This window comes from Passer domesticus, chromosome 6 (assembly GCF_036417665.1).
Source record: "Passer domesticus isolate bPasDom1 chromosome 6, bPasDom1.hap1, whole genome shotgun sequence".
Lineage (NCBI taxonomy): Eukaryota > Metazoa > Chordata > Aves > Passeriformes > Passeridae > Passer > Passer domesticus.
In genome coordinates, this window is record NC_087479.1 from 33,007,471 (window position 1) to 33,026,165 (window position 18,695).

The 18,695-nt window shown below is 40.0% G+C and overlaps 1 protein-coding gene across 1 annotated transcript in view; it reads left to right on the forward strand.

Annotated features, from left to right (window-relative positions):
- The first annotated feature begins 18 nt into the window (after positions 1-18).
- ZFYVE26 (zinc finger FYVE-type containing 26) overlaps positions 19-18,695 on the forward strand; it is a 47,399-nt gene continuing 28,722 nt past the window's right edge. The window contains 19 exon segments of the mRNA XM_064424253.1: positions 19-55; positions 58-108; positions 111-330; positions 1,795-1,873; positions 2,538-2,627; positions 4,496-5,039; positions 6,394-6,524; positions 7,320-7,484; positions 8,612-8,700; positions 8,970-9,130; positions 12,377-12,559; positions 13,153-13,803; positions 14,505-14,594; positions 15,292-15,360; positions 15,990-16,141; positions 16,918-17,116; positions 17,442-17,705; positions 17,885-18,004; positions 18,274-18,438. Coding sequence (XP_064280323.1) covers positions 19-55; positions 58-108; positions 111-330; positions 1,795-1,873; positions 2,538-2,627; positions 4,496-5,039; positions 6,394-6,524; positions 7,320-7,484; positions 8,612-8,700; positions 8,970-9,130; positions 12,377-12,559; positions 13,153-13,803; positions 14,505-14,594; positions 15,292-15,360; positions 15,990-16,141; positions 16,918-17,116; positions 17,442-17,705; positions 17,885-18,004; positions 18,274-18,438 — 3,460 coding nt within the window.

Consider the following 18,695-nt stretch of genomic DNA (forward strand, 5'->3'; position numbering starts at 1 on the left):
GCTGAGGCGGCGCCCAAGATGGCGGCGCGGCGGGGCGGTGGCGCCGGGGCGGTGCCGTAGAGCGCAGCGCCCCGCCAGGGAGCGCGGCATCGCCCTCGTGTGTGTCACCCGTCCCGGCTCATCCCGCCGTCCCGGGAAGATGCATTCTTTCGGGAATGAAGAAGCGGATTCCCTGGAGCGTCTTTTCGGGTTTTTCTGTGAGTGCGTACGGCGCGGGCACTGGGAGCTTGCCCAGGCCTGCGTGCCCCAGCTGAGCCGCTGGCACGGGGACGGCCCCGGGAAGGTGGAGGCAATTCTTCAGGCTCTGGTAGTTTGCCCCGTGGGGGTGAGGTGAGTAAAGTACTGCTCTGGTTCCGTAGAGTTGAATGTGAAATGGAGAGCAGCAGTTGGCTTGGTGTTGGCTGTGGCAGACAGGTAGAATCAGGGAAGCAGCACTTCAGTGCTGAGGTGTCTTGTGATGCTGGTGTCTGAACTTTGATGGCTTATCGCTGACCAAGAACTGAGCAGGCTGCCCATCCCACCGGGATAACGAGTTGTGCTCATTTACGTTGCTGACAGTGGTGACTGATACAAGCTTAAAACTACTTGGAAGCATTTCAGAACTGATTTTGTTAGATTTTACCGAGGGAAAAGGACCATCTCTTGAAATTACATTTCTTTGACACTGAGCTTCGGTTAGTTTGGAAATGGAAGCACCAAAATCAGCGGCATAGTTATTTAAAGTGTTATCTTGTTCCCAACTATTGAAAAGTTGCCTAATTTTTAATACTGCAATTCTAAGAAGTTCAAATTATGCTGTTGATTTCTCGTTTCTCTCACATGGTCTTTTGGAATGGCATCAATTTTACTCAATCCCAGTTACTTTTTATCTCTTACTTTTTATTTTTTCAGCTAGGTGTATATGAAGGGTGACTTTCCAGTGCTTCAGGGAACATTTCTAGCACTTCAGGGAACATTCCCCCTCTCTAATCAGATGATGATACTTCTTCAGATTAAAGTTTGTGTAACATTTCAGTAAAGGTTCTAAGAAACAATTTACACTGACAGCAGCTGAAGGAGTCTGGAGGAAGGTGGGCTTGTGGTTAGATGAATATTGCTAACAGCCACGTGAGAGATAAGAATTTTCAATCTTTTGATCTTTAGTAGCTGGGCTATCACATTTAAAGGCTTTAGTTATAGTGCTGAGATTTTTAAAGGACAGGCAACAATACTTTCTCCTTTTCCTGGTCCCTTTGACAGTACTGAATATGTTCCCAACTGTGTAGTCTTTGGGATGTTGGAGTGGATGGAGGATGTGAAATGCTGGTGGAAATTAGGACTCTTAGTTTAATTAGTATATTGCTTCACTTTTAATTTGGATATAGAGCTGCATTTGGGTGCTGTGACTTAAAACTTCACTTTTCTTGGGTATATTTTGGGTAGAAATAGGCAGAACAGGAAATAGCAGTGTTTGGCAAGTGGTCACATTTCAACGAAATCTGCTGAAGTGCTCAAAGAGAGCTGTACAGACTGAACTTTGGACCAGAACTAGATTTCTTTGTTTTGAGGAACTATGCCTGTAGTATTTGGCCTATCTAAAAGCAGTTATTTGCACAGCAGAAGTCACTGAGTTGATGTGCAAGAGCACCAATATTCTGGTTTCTCTGCATTTTTTTCCTTTGGCTACTTACTTGTCTTTGTTTTTATCTTACTCAAAGAAATACAAAATCAAAATTATCTCTGACAGTGTTTTCCTGGATCTTGGATATGGAGACAACCTTGTATAATCCATTGTATATGCTCCTTGCTTTGTAGATGGGGACAGAATTCTAGCCCATCAAGAACTGCATGGCTTTGGCTTCTTGTGCTGGAAAAATGGCTTGCCATGAATCAGGTACAGAAACATCTTGGTGATTTCCAAATGCACCTTATAGTTCTGACTTCCAAGTGCAGAATGTCTCCCTAGCTGCTTATTTAAATGTAGGCTTCCCCAAGTTCTCAAGGTATCTGGAGACATGCACTACTTTTGTATTTAACAAATTTATCAAAAAAGAACTGTAATATTCACACTGAAGAGAAAAACTAATTTTTTTTAAAGATATTTGAAGTTAACATTTTAGCTTTTCACACTCATATAAATGAAAATCAGGAGCGTAACAACTTCTGCATTTGTGCAGCACCTCTCTTACATTAAAGATTAAATAGCTCAGGCATCAGACAATTCTTTATAAGCTTTAGATGATGACGGATGTACATACTTATTTTTAAAAGTGATTTGTCCTTGGCACTATGTAGACTTGCATTTTTTCTTTACATTCTGAGGAACTGATGGTTTTGTGATTCTTGATGAAGTCTGTTTCCAAATGTATGGATAAATAAAATCAACTGGTGTGAGGGCAGAACCTGACTGAAATATCCTTTAATTGAGGATTAGGTTACTTCAGAGAGATATTTCATCTGCCTCGAGGTGTTAATGAAATAGCTATGATTATGTTTATATGCTAATGTAAATAAAACTTTAATTGACTAGTATATTTCCTATTCTTACATGGTTTCAGAAAACTGTTCCAGTTGCTCTTCAGAGAGAAACTGAATTCTTACTGTTCTTGGAAGAACTACAGAAAGATGTCTCTGAGGAAGTCCTAAAGGTGAGCTACTTCTATGCCCTATTGCTTCTTGTTCTGCAGCATGCCCAGCTTCATCAGATCGAAGTTAATGCTTCCTGCCAGCTGCCTGAGATGTTAATGTGTTATTAATCTTCTAGGCAACTGAGAGAGAGTGTAATTCAGATTCCTTTGTGAAGTTAATCTGTGCCTGCAAGTGATTTCTCTGGCTAGAGTGGAGGCTGCAGGCAGGCAAGGAACAGGTTTTTCTTCGTGCCGTTTTTAACACACGTCAGTCCTGACTGCAGCTGCTTGCCACAGCCTTCAGTCCATAGACACCTGTAATAATCATAAACCTACACTGTGAGCCAAAATGGACTGTAGTCAGTAAGCACATTTTAAAAGTATGTGTATTGTCTTTTTGTTTCTTCGGAGATCTTAATTTTCATCTCCTATGCATCCCTTTTCCCCCTTTCTGGAAGTTTTTTGGATACTCTACTGTTACTGCTGACATTGCTTAGGGATTGGTATGATGTGTGTTCTGAGGTCCAGGATCCATTTTCTATTATTAAATAAAAGATGCAGGCTGATTTATTTGAGAAGTAAGAGAAAATGTGCAAAGATGGATTTATATAAACAAGTATAGAGCAGAATATCAGCAAAGTTACTATCTGTAGAACTGTCCTAATTTGATGTTAGTTACAACAGATTCAGATCTGATGTGGTGTGTGAAATGTCATAAGATGTTGCTTCTAGTCCTACAGATTCTAACTCCTTAAAGATACTCTTTTTTGGTTTGTCTATATTTTAAGAGGAAAATTAAAACTTACTATATTCAGGGGCTATTTAAACTTAGGAAAAGTTTTTCAGTATGTCACTAAGGATACAGAATTAGCAATTACAGGATGAAAACAAGCAAAGTAAACTTGAATGTTGATTAAAATAAATCTTCTTGAAGTCTGTTAATGAGTGAAGAAGTCTGTGCATGTTACCGTCTCACCCCCGAGGTCATGAATGATTCCAGCATTGTCCACACTGTCCACCAGTGCTGCACAGAAACATGAGATCCAAAAATCTGGTATCTTTGTCACAATTTCTGTCAGAAGGAGGTTGGTAGGTAGAGTTACATTTTGATCCAGCAAATAATATTAAAGAAAAGGTATTGTGGTCTTGCATTCTTTGTGCACACCAACCACCTCTCCCCTGTGTAATCTCTGAGGTGTTTCTTTGGGCCAAAGGCAGCACTCACATAATTCCAGGAGTGCCAAAAGTGCTGCTTGAGTACTTTTCAACTGGCTTGTCCCTTACCTTCCCAACTCTTACTGGGTGGGTTAATTGGGATTTTTTGTTTGTTTGTATTCCCCTTCCCAGTTCTGAAATTGTAGGTTTGCTTCTGATAGGTAGAAAAATTATTGTTGCTTAAGAAAAGTCTGTGAGATTGTTTCTGAATCTGTTGACTGGTTTTAATCAGATTTTAAAAATTGATGAGGATTATGTAATTGGTAGATAGATGGTACAAATCTGGAAAAGTAGGATGAAAAAAAAAACCCACACATCATTATGCTCTTAGAGACCTACCAAGATACAGTTACATTAGGATATTGCTTAGAGGCAGGGTATGGCAGTGCTTCAGCCATCCCAAAGGGACTGCTATGGTTCCTTGCTTGTATATGGTCTTTATAGTGTACTCGTGTTTTACAGGATTCTTTGTATTTTGTTACATATTCAGGCATATCCACTCTTCTAGGAAATATATTGGACAAGGTGGACCATTATTAATGGATTTCCTTAGTAGTATGGTGTTTCCAAATTGATTTATCTGCTTGCTTCCAAGTTCCTTCTATTTTTTTAATAATTAATTTCATATATTAATGGAGACTAAAAGGCTTACTCTTTTATTATTTTCCTACCAGGAGCTGTTTGAAGCATTTGAGTGCACGCAGGACAAGTCCATGACAGAGAGCAAAAGAAGAGATGACTGTTCTCACAAATTCAGTCTGGATGTGGTTTCAGCTCTCCGGAAGCTTTTGCTGCGGGCTCCCCAGAGGGCAAAAGCCCTGCTGGAGTTCTTCCAGGGGGAGCAAGGCACACACTGCTCCTCACTCCAGCAATATCGCTCTCTACAAAACATCTTTGTTGAGTTTCTTTGTGACTCCTTGAAATCTCTGCAGAGCAGTTCTGAGCTTTCAGCTGAACTAGATAAAAGAGAACTAGTAGATACAATTTATGCTGCTTTCAGTATAGTGACTTTTGAGGTGGAGCATCAAGCAGATGAAATAAAGCACTTATTCAAGGAGCTCTTGGATGTATGCTGGGCTGAGGGGAGCCCACTGAGGGAAGAGAAGCTACTAAACTGTATGCTGAGGAAACAGAGCCATGGCCTGCTAAGCCTCTATAACAGTGTTGTCACAGAAAGAACAAGAGAAAAGTTTTTGTTGTCAAAATCAATACAAAAAGGTTTGTTTTGCTTTTTGCTTTGTACTAATCTCCTGTTTAACAAAACTATTAAGGCAGACAAGTAGGCAAGAAGTCAGGCAGTGCTCTTGCTAAGTTTCTTTAACAAACCATGGAGTCTTTAGAAAGATGATGCTAAAATGATCCCTAAAGCAAGGAATTTGCATAGGAGCACTGGTTCTCTCCCCTACATTTCTGCAGTCTGTGATGTGTTTTGTGATCACTTCCTTTACCATGCCTTGTTGTGCTCTATTTTAATCTGCTCAGCATTTCTCTTGATGAAAATCTTGCTTTAACTTGAAGTTTGATACTCCATACGTATACAGTTTTTATTTGTTCTCCTCCGGCTCAGGGTCATCTGTGTTGGAGTATGTTCCATTTCTGGCCAATAGCAGTTCAGTCACTTCAATAATCCCAAAATGTTCAAACCCCTTAATACTGGAAAAGAAAACTTATGAAAGTGGAAGGAGCTGTGGAGAAGGGTGATACCCCAGCAGGAGAGAAGATGCACTTTGATACCTGCTCACTTGCCAGAGCCCAGCTGTTGGTTTTGTACCAACCATGGCTACACAGCCTCTGTCTAGCTGCCTGTGACTGGTACATTTAGTTGTAACTCGATCATCCTGATGGGTCCCTTCCAGCTCAGCATATTCTGTGGTTCTTTGAGGATCTCAGCTGAAGCTGAATGGCAAGTGATGCCCATGACCTTGTCAGTGAAGTGGCAAGGAGGGAAAAGCTGGAATGCCTACTCTCTTTTGCTCACCTCTGTTCACTGTGGTGTAAGTCAGTGGGGTTTGTATCCTCACTTCTCCTTTCACTCAGGGATGGCTGGAGGGAAGCTCAGGCTGGTGTGGCAGTCTGCAGAAATTCTGAAAATAACTACAGTTAGTGCTTCCTCATGGGGAAAGAGAAATTGAGATCCACATACCTTCACTCTCACTGGGAGTAGTTTGGGTCTCACTTTGCTCAGATCTGAGGAGTTCCAGTGCTAGACAAGTCCTTGCTAAAGCTCTGAAGAGTAGTGCAGTGTCTTGAGCACAAGTGAGAATTCATGCAACTCACAGATAAGGATGTACATGGCTAAAGAAAGTCAGTGTGACCTGAGCTGGTGCAAACAACCCATGCTGAGTATGCTTTTGCTATGTTAATGATTGTCAATACAGTTTTTCTGGTTTTCTGTCTGACCTCTGTCAATTTTTTTTGCTTGGTCTTCCTGTTACCCAGTAGTAACATGTCACAGGTGGTTAGTGAATGAGGAAATGGAGAGTGTTTCTCAGTTTAAAATAACAGCAGTTGTGCTTCTCTCAGAGGTACCCCTCTCTACTGGCAGAGGGTAATCTTGTTCTGATGTTTTTAGGTTCATCTGAGCAGCTGGATACAGAGCGAACTGTGATGAGTTTGTTCTCAGATCCCAGAGAAGCTCCTTCTTGGAAGACAGCCTATTTCTACTGCTTGAGCAGCAGCAAGCACTTTCTGGAACAGATTCTGGTACAGCCATAAAATCATTAACAGGGAAACCCAGTGGAGGCTAAAGTCAGTCCCTGTGTTGAACATGTCTCAGTGGTGCACAGAAGCATTTTGTATTCAAATAGTGTTTGCCAGAGGTGATAACTAAAAGGAGCAAGGAGGTAATGGTGATAACTCCCCTACTTGCAGCAGTGCCATAAAACTGCTGGTGAGATTTTTGGAAAAGCTTATCTACATGCAGACTGAAGATTAAATCTTTAGGATTTAAGAAGTCTCATTTTCTGCTTGTAGTTTTGTTGGATACACAATTTACCTCATGACCTTGAACTTGTTGCTTTGTAATACTGGTAGACTTCGGGGCATTGAGAATAGCTTGCATGGTGAAAACAGTCTGTTATGAATTAATTAATTTTTATATAGCTAGATAGATGAAATAGAATACAGAGAGGTGCTCACTGTTAAAGTGTGAGGTTTTAAGGTTAAGCATATTTCAACTTTTGCATAATGTGCTTATAGAAGTCTTTTACATTATGTCCTTGGCAGAAATGTAATAAATAGAAGGAATGCCAAGATAGTAGAGTGGAGTGTGAATTGACTCTTCAGTAAGCATTTGAAAAATGTGTTTTTTCCTCATGACATTTTTACTAATGGGTATCCTGATGGCTTCAGCAATATAAGTTTAGGGAAGTTCCAGGTGCAGAACTTCGCTATTTTAGTGAAGCTGATATTGAAATGGCTACTTGCTTACATAGTCTGCCAGGCATTATGGCTCTCCACATTTTGGAAAAATTAATGCTTCTTTCTTTTATTTTCTAGGTGACTGCATTAGCTTTACTAAAAAGAGAAGACTACTCGGGCCTGAAGAGCTTGTTGAGGAGAGAATTCAACCCCCTTAGCCGCCTCTTGGTGTTGTTAGGATGGACTCACTGTCAAAGCTTGGAATCAGCAAAAGCATTGCTATGGACTCTACACAAAACTCAGGTAAATCAGCAGAAAGCAAGCAGCAGTCTCCCAGTCTGAGTCCAAATAACGCAATTTGTTTGCAAAAACAAGTAAAACTGGGGAGTTTTCAGTGAGAATGTCAGTCTTCCTCAAAATGGAATTGAAAAAGCTAAGATATTACAGTTGTATGCAGGTAACATTATGTAGACACACTCGCCTTTCCACTGATTTCTTGGCTGTGAAGACAGTATGACTGCAAAGGAGTCTGAAAGTTTCTCTTGCATAAACTCATAAACTGCCTCTGCTGTTAACATGAGCAGCATAAAGAGAAAAGACAGAAATGGTTGTTGATTAGTTTTGAAAAGAGCTGGGGCATCTTTCTTTCATGTAATTTCCTTCAGTGAGTCATCTCTGGGTAGTGATTAATTCAAGCCTGAGTTTAACAACAGGGTAGCTTGGAAATTCCCCATATTCATTCTCAAAGCAAAATGATAAATGACAAGAGCTGTGAGGAGAAGATGTACTTTGTCTGGGGCAGTCTTCATCTGTGCAAAAGAGAGGATTCCAGCTCTGAAGGTGTAGTTGCACTTCAGATGATGCCTGCTGGCTGGCTTGGATGTCAGAGGTGGGGAGATGAGGAGCCTTGCACTGCTGGGTCACAGTGCAGACCTAAGCTGGTATTGCCTTAAGGGAGTTACTATCTGTTGGTAATACACCAAAAGTCTAGTCAATAGCTTCTGCAAAGTTAAACTCTTAGATCTGATTTTAGCAGGCTGTAGTAGAAAAGCACATGGAAAAGGAGAATAACCATCTGCTACCCAGTATGTCATCTTTTGAGTATATGATTAGTTCTAGAAATTACCTTTAGACTGTTACTAAGAAGCATTAATTTTATTAATTTGCATTTTATAAGCTATTCTTGAAAAGGGATGTAGCCACCTTTTTAAGGTCTGTAGATGTGTCAAGGGGAGGATGACTGACTTTCATGTTCTGTCAGAATAGCCCTCCTTTGCTGGCTTTGTAATAAATCTGGCAGTTCTCTGTATGTGAAATTTATTACTAGGTGAAGAAGTCTTGCAAACATGCATGTGTGACACAAGCTTGGTTCTGCTGTCTGGCTGGGGGATTTGTTGTAATGAGATTCTTTTATTTGTTTTTCCATTTAGGATCTGTGCAATGATTCAGTATTGAAAGATTTTTGTGATGGGCTGTGGACTCATGTGGAAGTTCTTGAATGGTGCATGCAGCAAAACAGGTAAAACGATCAGAAGGACTTTTTTCAAACTGTGTTGCCAAATCTGCCTGTTAAGTCAGCTTACACATGCAAGTAGAGAAGGCATTATTTTCTTGGCTAATCATGTAATAATGACTGTATATACAAGCTCTCAAAATGTCTCATGGGTTGCAGTTATGCTCTTTGTTTCTCTTTTTAATTGCAATAGTTTGGTTCAATTAGAGAGGGAGTTATGTCTTTAAATGTGGCTGAGACTTAAATCTGTGCCAACTCTTTGTTCTCTCTTGTAGTATTACTGTCCCAAGGAAGGTTCTGTTGCAACACTTGCACAATCTGGATTGCCACACTGCGGTGTATTCTCTGCATCATCTCACCAATCTTCTGGCACTGAATGAAGATGATGTTATTGAGCTTCTTCAGAAAGTTCCTGCTAGAGACCAGCAGATGCAGGGTAAATGTGAAGGGTTGTCAGAGCACAGAAAACTCACAATCCATTGAGGGTTTATGTTCAGTACTTCTGCCAGGATTTGTTCTCTAGATCTGCTTCTGTAATTATGGAAGATACCAGTTACTACCTGTTTTGTGGAAGAAATCTAGAGAGCATGTGGAAGTTATTTTAGAAACCTTTTTGGGGAGTAAATTATCTTTCAAGAAGGAGTTGTGAGATCTCTTGGATCTCACAAGGACAGATGTCTGAAAAAGCTTTTTCAGGATGGTAACAAGGCTTTGCACGTGCTTGTGATACATGCTGCTTGTTGTAACTTCGGTACCTTTAGTTTAAAAAGGAAGTGTATGATTTATATTTCATTGCACTTTAATTTAAAATCAAAGAGCAAAACCAGATGAAATTGACTATATCTTGTACTACAACATCTTCATTTTTGAAACAGATAAAAAGTGGGTTTTTAAAATTCTGATATTAACTGTTACCAAATTTAAATTTAGTATTTAAATCAGTGAGACTTAGCTACAGCCTGTGTTTACATCACTCCTGCCTCACTTCTCTCATCTTCACATGTTCCAGCTGGGTGCCTAAAATACCTGCAACACATCAGATCACTTACAAGTGACTCTCTTTGGACACACCTTTGATTGCAGCCTGTGTCCAGGTTCAGTTGCTGCAATTTTAAGGCTGTTTTCTGATGGGTCCTCTTAATAATGATACAGAAGCTCTGTTTTCCTGCATGTACTAGAACTTAAGAAGCTGCAATATTTATTTTCTAAATATTTCTTTTATGTTTGTGAATTTGGACATGTGTAATTAAAACCTGAGTTGCATGGAGAGCTCTCAGTGATGGATCTTGCCCAGATTTTTCCAGATTACCTGGTGGGAAGCAGGTTTCTCTCCTTCCATGTCATGTTGTTGTGATGTTGATTCTATTCCTACTTCTACAGGTTTTGGTGTTAAAATTATCATGACACTTGTCTTGAAAAATCTTAAAAGATGTAGGAATAGAGATTTTATATAGATCCTTATTTTCAATGTCCTGCTTTCTGAAATTGTTTTGTTGTTGCTCATATTGTGGGTTTTTTAAACAGTTCTTATATTTTAATTATTTTCCGCTTAAATTCTGTCAAAGCCTTTTAAAACAGGAAGAGGCAGTCCCATATCTTCTGGGAGCTGCATGACTGTAGCAAAAGAACTCTAGTTGCAGTTTCTCTTCTTTTTTTTCATGTCATAATAATTTATAGAAATAATTAATGGAAGACAAGTTGTCCTTCTCTTTTCAATCCAGCAATTATTGCAGAATTCAGATGATTCTATATAAACACGGCTTAATAGAATCTCTTTTAAAATAATATATTTTGAGCCTTAAAGGAAAGACAGGAGTCATAAACTTTGGTTTTGTCAGATGTAATAGTGTTAATAGGCCTTTTCCTCCCATCATCCCACATGCTTCTCCTTCTTTCCCTTCTTTTAGTACATATCTGTCAGCTGCAGTAGTGAAACCAAGGTAGTGGCAAACAGTTGAGTTCAGGCTGTGCAAAACACTGGTTTTGATCAGTCATGGTGAGCAGCAATTTCCTCATGAGTTACAGTATTCAAGAAGAAGGTGTTAGTGTTTCTGCACAGGAAAAACAGTGCTATTAGTTAAAGGATTTTTCTTCAGTATTGGTTTAAGCAAAAGGATTGATTTAGGTACAAATACTGACACAGACTCGACTCAGGGCATCCAAGTTTTTCCACATGTGAGGCAAAAGTGTATTAAACTTACTTTGATTACCAGTATCTGTCTTATAGTATCTCCAGCTATTTTTCTTTTCCAGGGTATTGTATTTATAAAATTTCTGGCTTTACCTGCCTGAAGTTCTCTTAAGGCAGTGGTATTGAGAGGTATTTGGGTGTGTACGTATTGGTGTAGAACTTCTGGGTAGCAGTAGAATTTCAATGGCCATGTGGGTTCTCCAGAGGATTCAAATATGGATGTCTCCTTAGTTCTATCTGGTCTCTACATTACATTTTCCATCACTGTCACTGTTTAGAATGGCAGTGGTAGGGAATAACTGTTTCCAACTGTTTGTGCTGTCAGCCCTTTTGCTTTGGCTGTTCTGTGGTTTTCAGAAGAGTTCAGACTAGTGCTTTTATTTGCGATTGTGCTCAAACTTTGTGAAGGACAGTGCTGAAACAGTTTTTAGGTTAGGTAGTTCTGTTCAGTTCCAGAATTTGAATGTAGACATTGTCAGTACGTTGTGCTTTGTACCTATGCTTTGTTTAAAAAAAATAACTTGGCAAATGCTTTTCCTGCGTGACAACGGGTAGAGGGACAATTCATTACTTGTATAAGAGTACAGGACAGTGAATTTCAAGCACTAATTTAATGCTGTGTGTGGTTGTCAGGGCTTTTTTTTTCTTTTTTTGTTGTGGGGTTCTTTTAACCTTTTTACAGTAGATGGATAATTCATCTAAACTCAGCATGACAGAAAATATGACACTATATTGTGTTCCTGGGTGAAGGGGATGATGATGATGTGATTTTTACTATTTGCAGCTGTCCTGCTCTCTTGTACTCAGAAGGGATCATGTCTCTGGCACATGATACCTTTCCCCAAAAAAAAGTCCAAAGGGGAGGAGAAATGGGGCAGTACTTCTTTAGTTTGCCTGTATCATAAATGTGTGAAGGAAACTGTGGGATTGACTTCTTCTTTAGTCAGTTGCAGATTGTATTTGACCTATTGTGTCAGCCACTGTGAATCAACCATGATATCTATTTATTAATACAAATCTGAAGAGGTGGTGGTACTCTATTCTTACTACAGTCATAGCCTGTCTACATTGTTTCCCTACTCATCTACTGTGTACTATAACACAGAATTCTAAGATGCTGAAATGAAGCAGGATTTGCCCCTCTATTGTAAATGCAGCAGTACAGCTTAACCACACACTGATAATGAGAGTCATTGTGAGGGATTTTCGTCATCCTGTGCTGTAGCCAGGTCCTGCTACACAAGTTCACAGAAAATTTCATTTTTAGAAGGGGATCCAGACCTGACTTTTCTGTGCCCATCTGTTGCAGGTTGGGTTGTGTGGGCTTTTTTTTTCCAAAAGTAGCAGTGAGATAGATCAAAGCTGAGACAAAAACAGTAGCACTGAGGGAGAAGGACTGGATAAATATTGCTGTGCAGGAACTGCAGAAGAAAATTAACTTGTTTTTTTGTTTATCTCCTACCCCATCACCGCCCTGATTTCCCTCCACAGCAGCTGCACTCCCTAACAGCCTGAGCCAGCAGCGCAACCTGGCACTCTTCCGAGCGCTCTGTGCCATGAAGTATGCAATCTATGCTCTCTGTGTGAATTCACACAGGCATGCCAAGTGCAAGGATTGTGTACACAGCCTTCTTGGTGACATCCCAGAGGATGCAACTTCTGGAGAATCAGCAGGTGATTTGCCTCCTTTCTCAGGTTCAGTAACATGTACTTCTCCATGCAGTTGCTGGGCTCTGAATTATCACTTAGTATTGGAGTAATGTTGCACCTTGTGTACATGGTATTTTGTTCAGTGGGCTATGGATGCTTTGCAAGCAAGTATAATGGTATTTCTTTGGGGTGTTGTTATTTTTAGTAATAATAGATATGAATAAGCTACTGGCCTTGTTTTAAAATATTTTTGGCAATTGTACAAAAAATATAGAGCTAAAAAAAGTGATACTAGCCAGAGGATTATAGTGACAGATAATTTTGTAAAAGCTTATGATATCCTAGAGCTGAAACTGATCTAATGGCTAGAATGGCGTAATCTGAATTTGCAGATCTTTCAACAAAGTGATCATTGGCATTGCTCAGAAGGAGGAAGCACACTACCTTTCTAAATGTAAAATGTTGGATATGTATTTATTTGGTTTTTGGAGGAATGATTGGGTCTGAGCCACTGGATTAGTTGCCCCTTCTGGGATTTTCTTAAAAAGCACAAGTTGGAGCAAGGAATCCCTGAAAAATGTAGTAAATGTTCTCTATTTTTGTTTTTAATCGTACAGATTGCTCTTCAGTATTTCCTCAGTACATTGCGAAGTGTCAGCAATTCTTAAGGAGTGTTCCCATTCCTCTGCGCCTGGAGGTTTTGGAGAATATTTTCTCCTTGCTTTTCGTTTCCTATAATGACCTCTATACTGACACTCCTGTACCTGAGGACTATGCAGAGGATGAAGACCTTGACAAAAAGAGTGCTACTCTGAGTGTAGAAGGCAGTGATAGTCGGCGGTCTTCCACCACGCAAAGTCCACAACACCTAACAAAGGCTGAAAAAAAATCAGAGGAGCATCTGGCTGTGCAAACACCTCACACAGATACCCGAGATCTTTGTGACTCTGTGTTAGATGGCAAAAGCTGTGAAACCTCTAAGCCAAGCTGCCTGGATCTGAAACACTTCACCAGTGGTGTTACTGGATTTTTAGTGGATGATGTGGCCATGGAGGCCTTTCTCACATTGCTTCTCAACCACCTGGAAGAAATCCAGAGTTCTCTGCCGTGGGACTCCAGTAACGTGCTTCGTGAAGAGCTGGAGCTTGTTGAGTGCTTGAATCTTTCTGCAAGCAGAGATGCCTTTGGAAGTCGTGTGTTGCAGTTTTCCAAATACCTTTCTGAAGCTCACTGGCGATACAAGGTGGTGATGAGTAACAGAAATGCAGGTAGGGTTTGTATTTGGCACTTTCTGGTATGTTACAGTTGTTCACAGTTGTTCAGACAGTGATCTCAAGGCTAAATTCCATGAGCATCTTACTGAGGGAGCACATTTTGGCAGGTACTGAGAGAGTGACCTACTTGGAGACCACCTGGCACTTGCACCGGTTGCAAACAGCAGTGATTTCAATTCTAATCAGAAAGTTTGGGTCATTTTCTCATTTCCCTCCCCTTTGTGGATGCACTGCTTCCGTTTGCCTTTGTCCTACCCCTTTGTCACAGGTGGGTGACAAAGTGATACTGCAATGATGTGAAAGGACATGGTGATCTTGGATCCAGTGCAAGCCAAATAGTCTCAGCTTGTTCATGAACAGTGTTGATTTAGCCTAGACTGGAAACATGTTAGGAAAATGTATCAGAGGAAGTTGTATTATTCTGGATGATTATTTAAATAGCTTGAGCAACACACTAAGGAACATTTTTCCCACCCTTCTCCATAGTCTATAACTTGTTAGCTCTGTTGCTATGAGATTTTGTCTTGTATCATGTGTAGCTTATCGTGTGTCTCAGACTATATAAGCCCATGTCCCAAGATAGACTTGGCAGTCTGGACCTTAAATATTGCAAGTTTCCAAACCTGTGTTCAACTGTTTGTCAGGTCTCCCTCTATAAAGCTACTTGGTCATGTTTTTGTTTAAATATTTCACAGAACATCAGCTTGCAGCCTCCAAGAGATACTGCTCTTTAATCAGGTGCTCCAGCTTTAAGAAACGAAGTAGATATCGGAAGTACAAGACAGGTGGGTTTAAAGTGTCTTGGAAAAGGCACTTCTGAAACGTGCATAATTTTGCTGAGCTCATAGCTGAATGCCATTAGATTTCATGGCCTAGGAGCAGAGAACTAGATTTATTTCCTTTAGTATTCTAAGTGGTTTGAAGTGTCAGTCCAGTTCCACTTGGATTGAGGCTGTTTTCTAAAACTTACATGCACAAATAACTTCTTCCAAGAAGAATAACTTCTTCCAATCAAGTCTGATTTGGGGCAGGGGAGAACTTCAACTACAGTACTTTTTCCTTCTCCACTGTGTCCCATGACTGTTTGGTGTATTTTCATTCCTGTTGCAGTATTATCTAGGATGTGAATTAACAGGAATATGTGGCATAAATTGGCAGCCTTAGGAGAAAGCTGTGTTCCTCACCTTTTTTCTATCTAGTCTTTGAAAGGGATGTCTGGTTTTGGAGTGGCATGTTCCAAAATAAGAAGCTTCGAATTATCTGAACTGGGTCACTAATGGGCCACCCAGCATAGTCTCTAGCCTAGCATTTTCTTCAAATCAGCAGTTTTTGCATTTGTCATAAATGTCAGCGGTGGCTCATTTACGAGATTCTCTTGAAGATCTCTTGAGGTTGCTTAATCTGGTGTTTGCTGTAAGTTTTAATTACCTTGTCTAGTAAAAGTGCATTTAATGTGCTGATTTTGGTTTGTTTCAATTTTAGATGGGAAAGAGGGAACTTCCAGTCCATCACTAGAAAGCACAAGTAGTGAGCCAAGCACCAGTACCTCAGGTAATAAGCCACAAAAGTAGTATTTCTTTGTCTTTTCAATGTGCATGATGGAGAATTTGCTTGAATAGTTAATGTGAATTACTGCTGTGTGCAGGACAGAGTTATATCTTTTTGCTGCTCAGAGCTCCCATTTTTAGATGACTCTTTTGTAGTCAGAATAGCATGTGTGTCTTCTCTGGAATAAGAGAATTAGATTTTTCTTGATATCTTTGGCTTGCAGGAAACAGTATGCAAGCAATGTAGTGATCTGCAAACCATCAAAAAAGCTAGTGAACTGATAGTCATGTAAGCAAAGACATGTTTGGGCATGCTGGACTGATCTAATAGGTCAAATGCTTTGACTTCTCCCTTTGTCCATACTGAACCAGTGCCTAGCACTGTGTGCATGTTATGTAGCTGCTGAAAAGTGTTACACAGGGATGAGATTCAAACTGCAAATTCTGACCAAATAGTGAAATGTTATGAGAATTTTTAACAGGATGTTTATGTTGACTTTACCCTAAAACTTGCTTGCAACTCTGCTCCTGTATTTTTGTGTTAAATATGTGAAATAGTCTTATCTGCTGGGTGGCTGTTATTTGGTGAAATGTGTTTTCCCTAATAGTGTACTGATGAATTCTGTCTTGCAGAGGGAAGTACCAGTAGTGTGTCAGGCTTGAGTGATTTGGAAAGCAGGGTGAGACCACGTCAGCAGAACTCCCTCATTCCTATGATGCTTTCCCCACCAGAATCACTCTTAGTTTCTTGTGTTTTGAGAGGGAACTTTGTGGAAGCCCACCAGGTAAATAAGATGGATGTATTTCGATTTTTGAAATTCCTGCTTCTTCTGCATTTAGCAAGCATGGGGCTTCCAAGTGAAAGAATCACTTCAGAAGTAGAAGCAAGTGGAAGGAACAGATATATTCCAAGCCAACATTCCATGGATGCAGGGTTTTTTCTGCCTTGTTATGTAAAAATGCTTTCTCTACACCTGGGTTCTCAAAGCATGCAAATGTTTGATGAGAGCTAGTCAAGCATAGTGTTTCAACTGACTGAAGAACACAGAGATCATGTGAAGCTTGGTTTGTGTTCCATTGTTGGTTTCTTAATAGGTTGGTTGATTTTTGGTAGTTGGTTTCATGCATAGCTCTGCTTAGCTACTCTGTGTTTAAATTTTGAGAAGGTATTCCTGGCTGAATAAGAATTTATTTGAAATAGTCTACTTTGGAGGCAAACTTGATAGTTCTCTCTCATTACATAGTGTATTGAAATTGTAAAGTCATTCTGAAAGGTGTGGGTTATGAGAATTAATTCAGCCCTGTTCCTGCAGCAAATAATAGGTAAGCTTTATAATAATAGTTGAAAAACATCTCTGAGGGCCTTTTTTTTTTTTAGTCACTTAAAACTCTCTAGGAGAAAACCCCACGATTTCAGCCTGTTGTGCTTGTGGGGATGTTTTTCAGTTAAAGTATTTATTTTATTCTTTTGTCTCGTCTAAAGCTCCCCCCCCCCGGCTCCTTGACCTTTGAAAACTTCATTTGACATGCTCTGTAATTACATCTATTGTTACTTTGAAAGGTGGCTTTGATGTTTAATCTGGAGACTTCCCCTTGCTATGGTGAATTGGTTTTCATGGAGCGTTACCAAGAGGCAGTACGAGAAATGGCAAGAGTGGAGCACAATATTGAGAATCAAGCATCAGATGGCACTGGAGGCATCAGGAAATCTGGCAGTGGCCGTTCAACGCTGCAAGCTATTGGGAATGCAGCAGCAGCTGGTAAGGACTGGGCTTTTTGAGTTCTCACAAAGGCTTGGGGAGAAGTGAAAAATCCCAGAAAGCAACTTCAATAATGTCAAAATGAGTGTAGTGTTTGTTCAGAAGGGTAAGTGGTGGTTCTTTGAGTTAGAAAGAGACTATGAATGCTGAAAATTGGCTGTTGATGCCCACTTAGTTGCATCCGTTCTACAGTAATTGATTGGTCCATGAAGCAGGCCATATATGGAATTATTTTCTATAAGGATTGAAAAATAGTTACCCATTACAGGATCTGATCTAATTATGCTGTTAACCAGTGATTGTGTGTTTTTGATGACACCTGTAGGTATGGTATTTTATTCCATCTCGGATGTTACTGATAAATTGCTTGCAACTTCTGGAAGTCTTGCCCCTACTCTTCAAGAAAACTTCTGGATCAGGAACATCCAGCTGGAGCATACTGGTCCTCTGCGAGAAATCCTTGAGGACCTCAGTCCTTCAGCAATGGCAGCATTTGACCTAGCTTGTACTCAGTGCCGTCTCTGGAAGACATGCAAACAGCTTCTGGAGACAGCAGAAAGAAGACTCTACAACAGCCTTGAAACTCGGGGTAGGCTTTTGATTTTTATGTTTATCAGCGTGGGCCTGGGAACAGAAAATGCCTCTCTATGCCGTGTTGTTTGTGCTAACACCCAAGCCTTAATTAACCTCATTTTGTATTTTCATGTTAGTTTCTCTTTTCCACTCCTAACTTTGATTTTGTCTCCCTTTGCACAATGACTGTTCCAGGCCACCGATCTGACTTTGTTCTACTGCACTCTGAAGGTGTAAAGGGTTTTCCAGCAGTTCTCCAGCAAATAAGTAAAATTCTCAACTACTCCTGCACATCACAAGGTCAATCCAGACCAGGTAGTATGCATTTTTGATAGGGCTTTCTGTTGAAATGGGCTTAAATCAAATTCTTGTCTTTTGTTGCAGTGTAAATTTGAACTTCCCATGTTTTAGCTTAGTATTTATAACAGAAAAGGTGAGGGGGATGTGACCTGAGCTCAATTCTGAATAATCTGAAATGCTCTGGTTTTTGTATTATCATGCACTTCTGGTTTTGTGGGCCTTCTTCTATGCAAAAAATACTTGTGTCTTTGTTACAGTTGCTGTTTTTTTCTCCCTCTTTGTAGAGGTATCTGATGAGAAAATAGGGAGTCATTTTCGATGCAGTATTGTAGACCTTCTGCAAGCTTGCTACCCAGCCTTGACTGAAGAAAGTATTACTAATGAAATTGTTTTATCACAAAACCTGGATCATATCCTAAAAGCACTGACCGGTGTTGAACGATCTGTGGGTGAGTTATTTTTTTGAACATAAAGACTGATTGATGTATGGATCTAAATTTTTGCTTTTGCCTTTCCAGGCAGCAATAAATCCAGTAGTAATGCTCTTTGACATATGCACAAATTATATATTTTAAAAATCATAAATGCAAAGGGTAAAATTTATCTGTAATTCTTACATTTGTTTTCACAGCTAAAATTCTGAACTTGTCAGAGATGTTGTTTTATTTCTATGCAGTCCTAGCAAGGAATTCTTTTAAGTGTATTT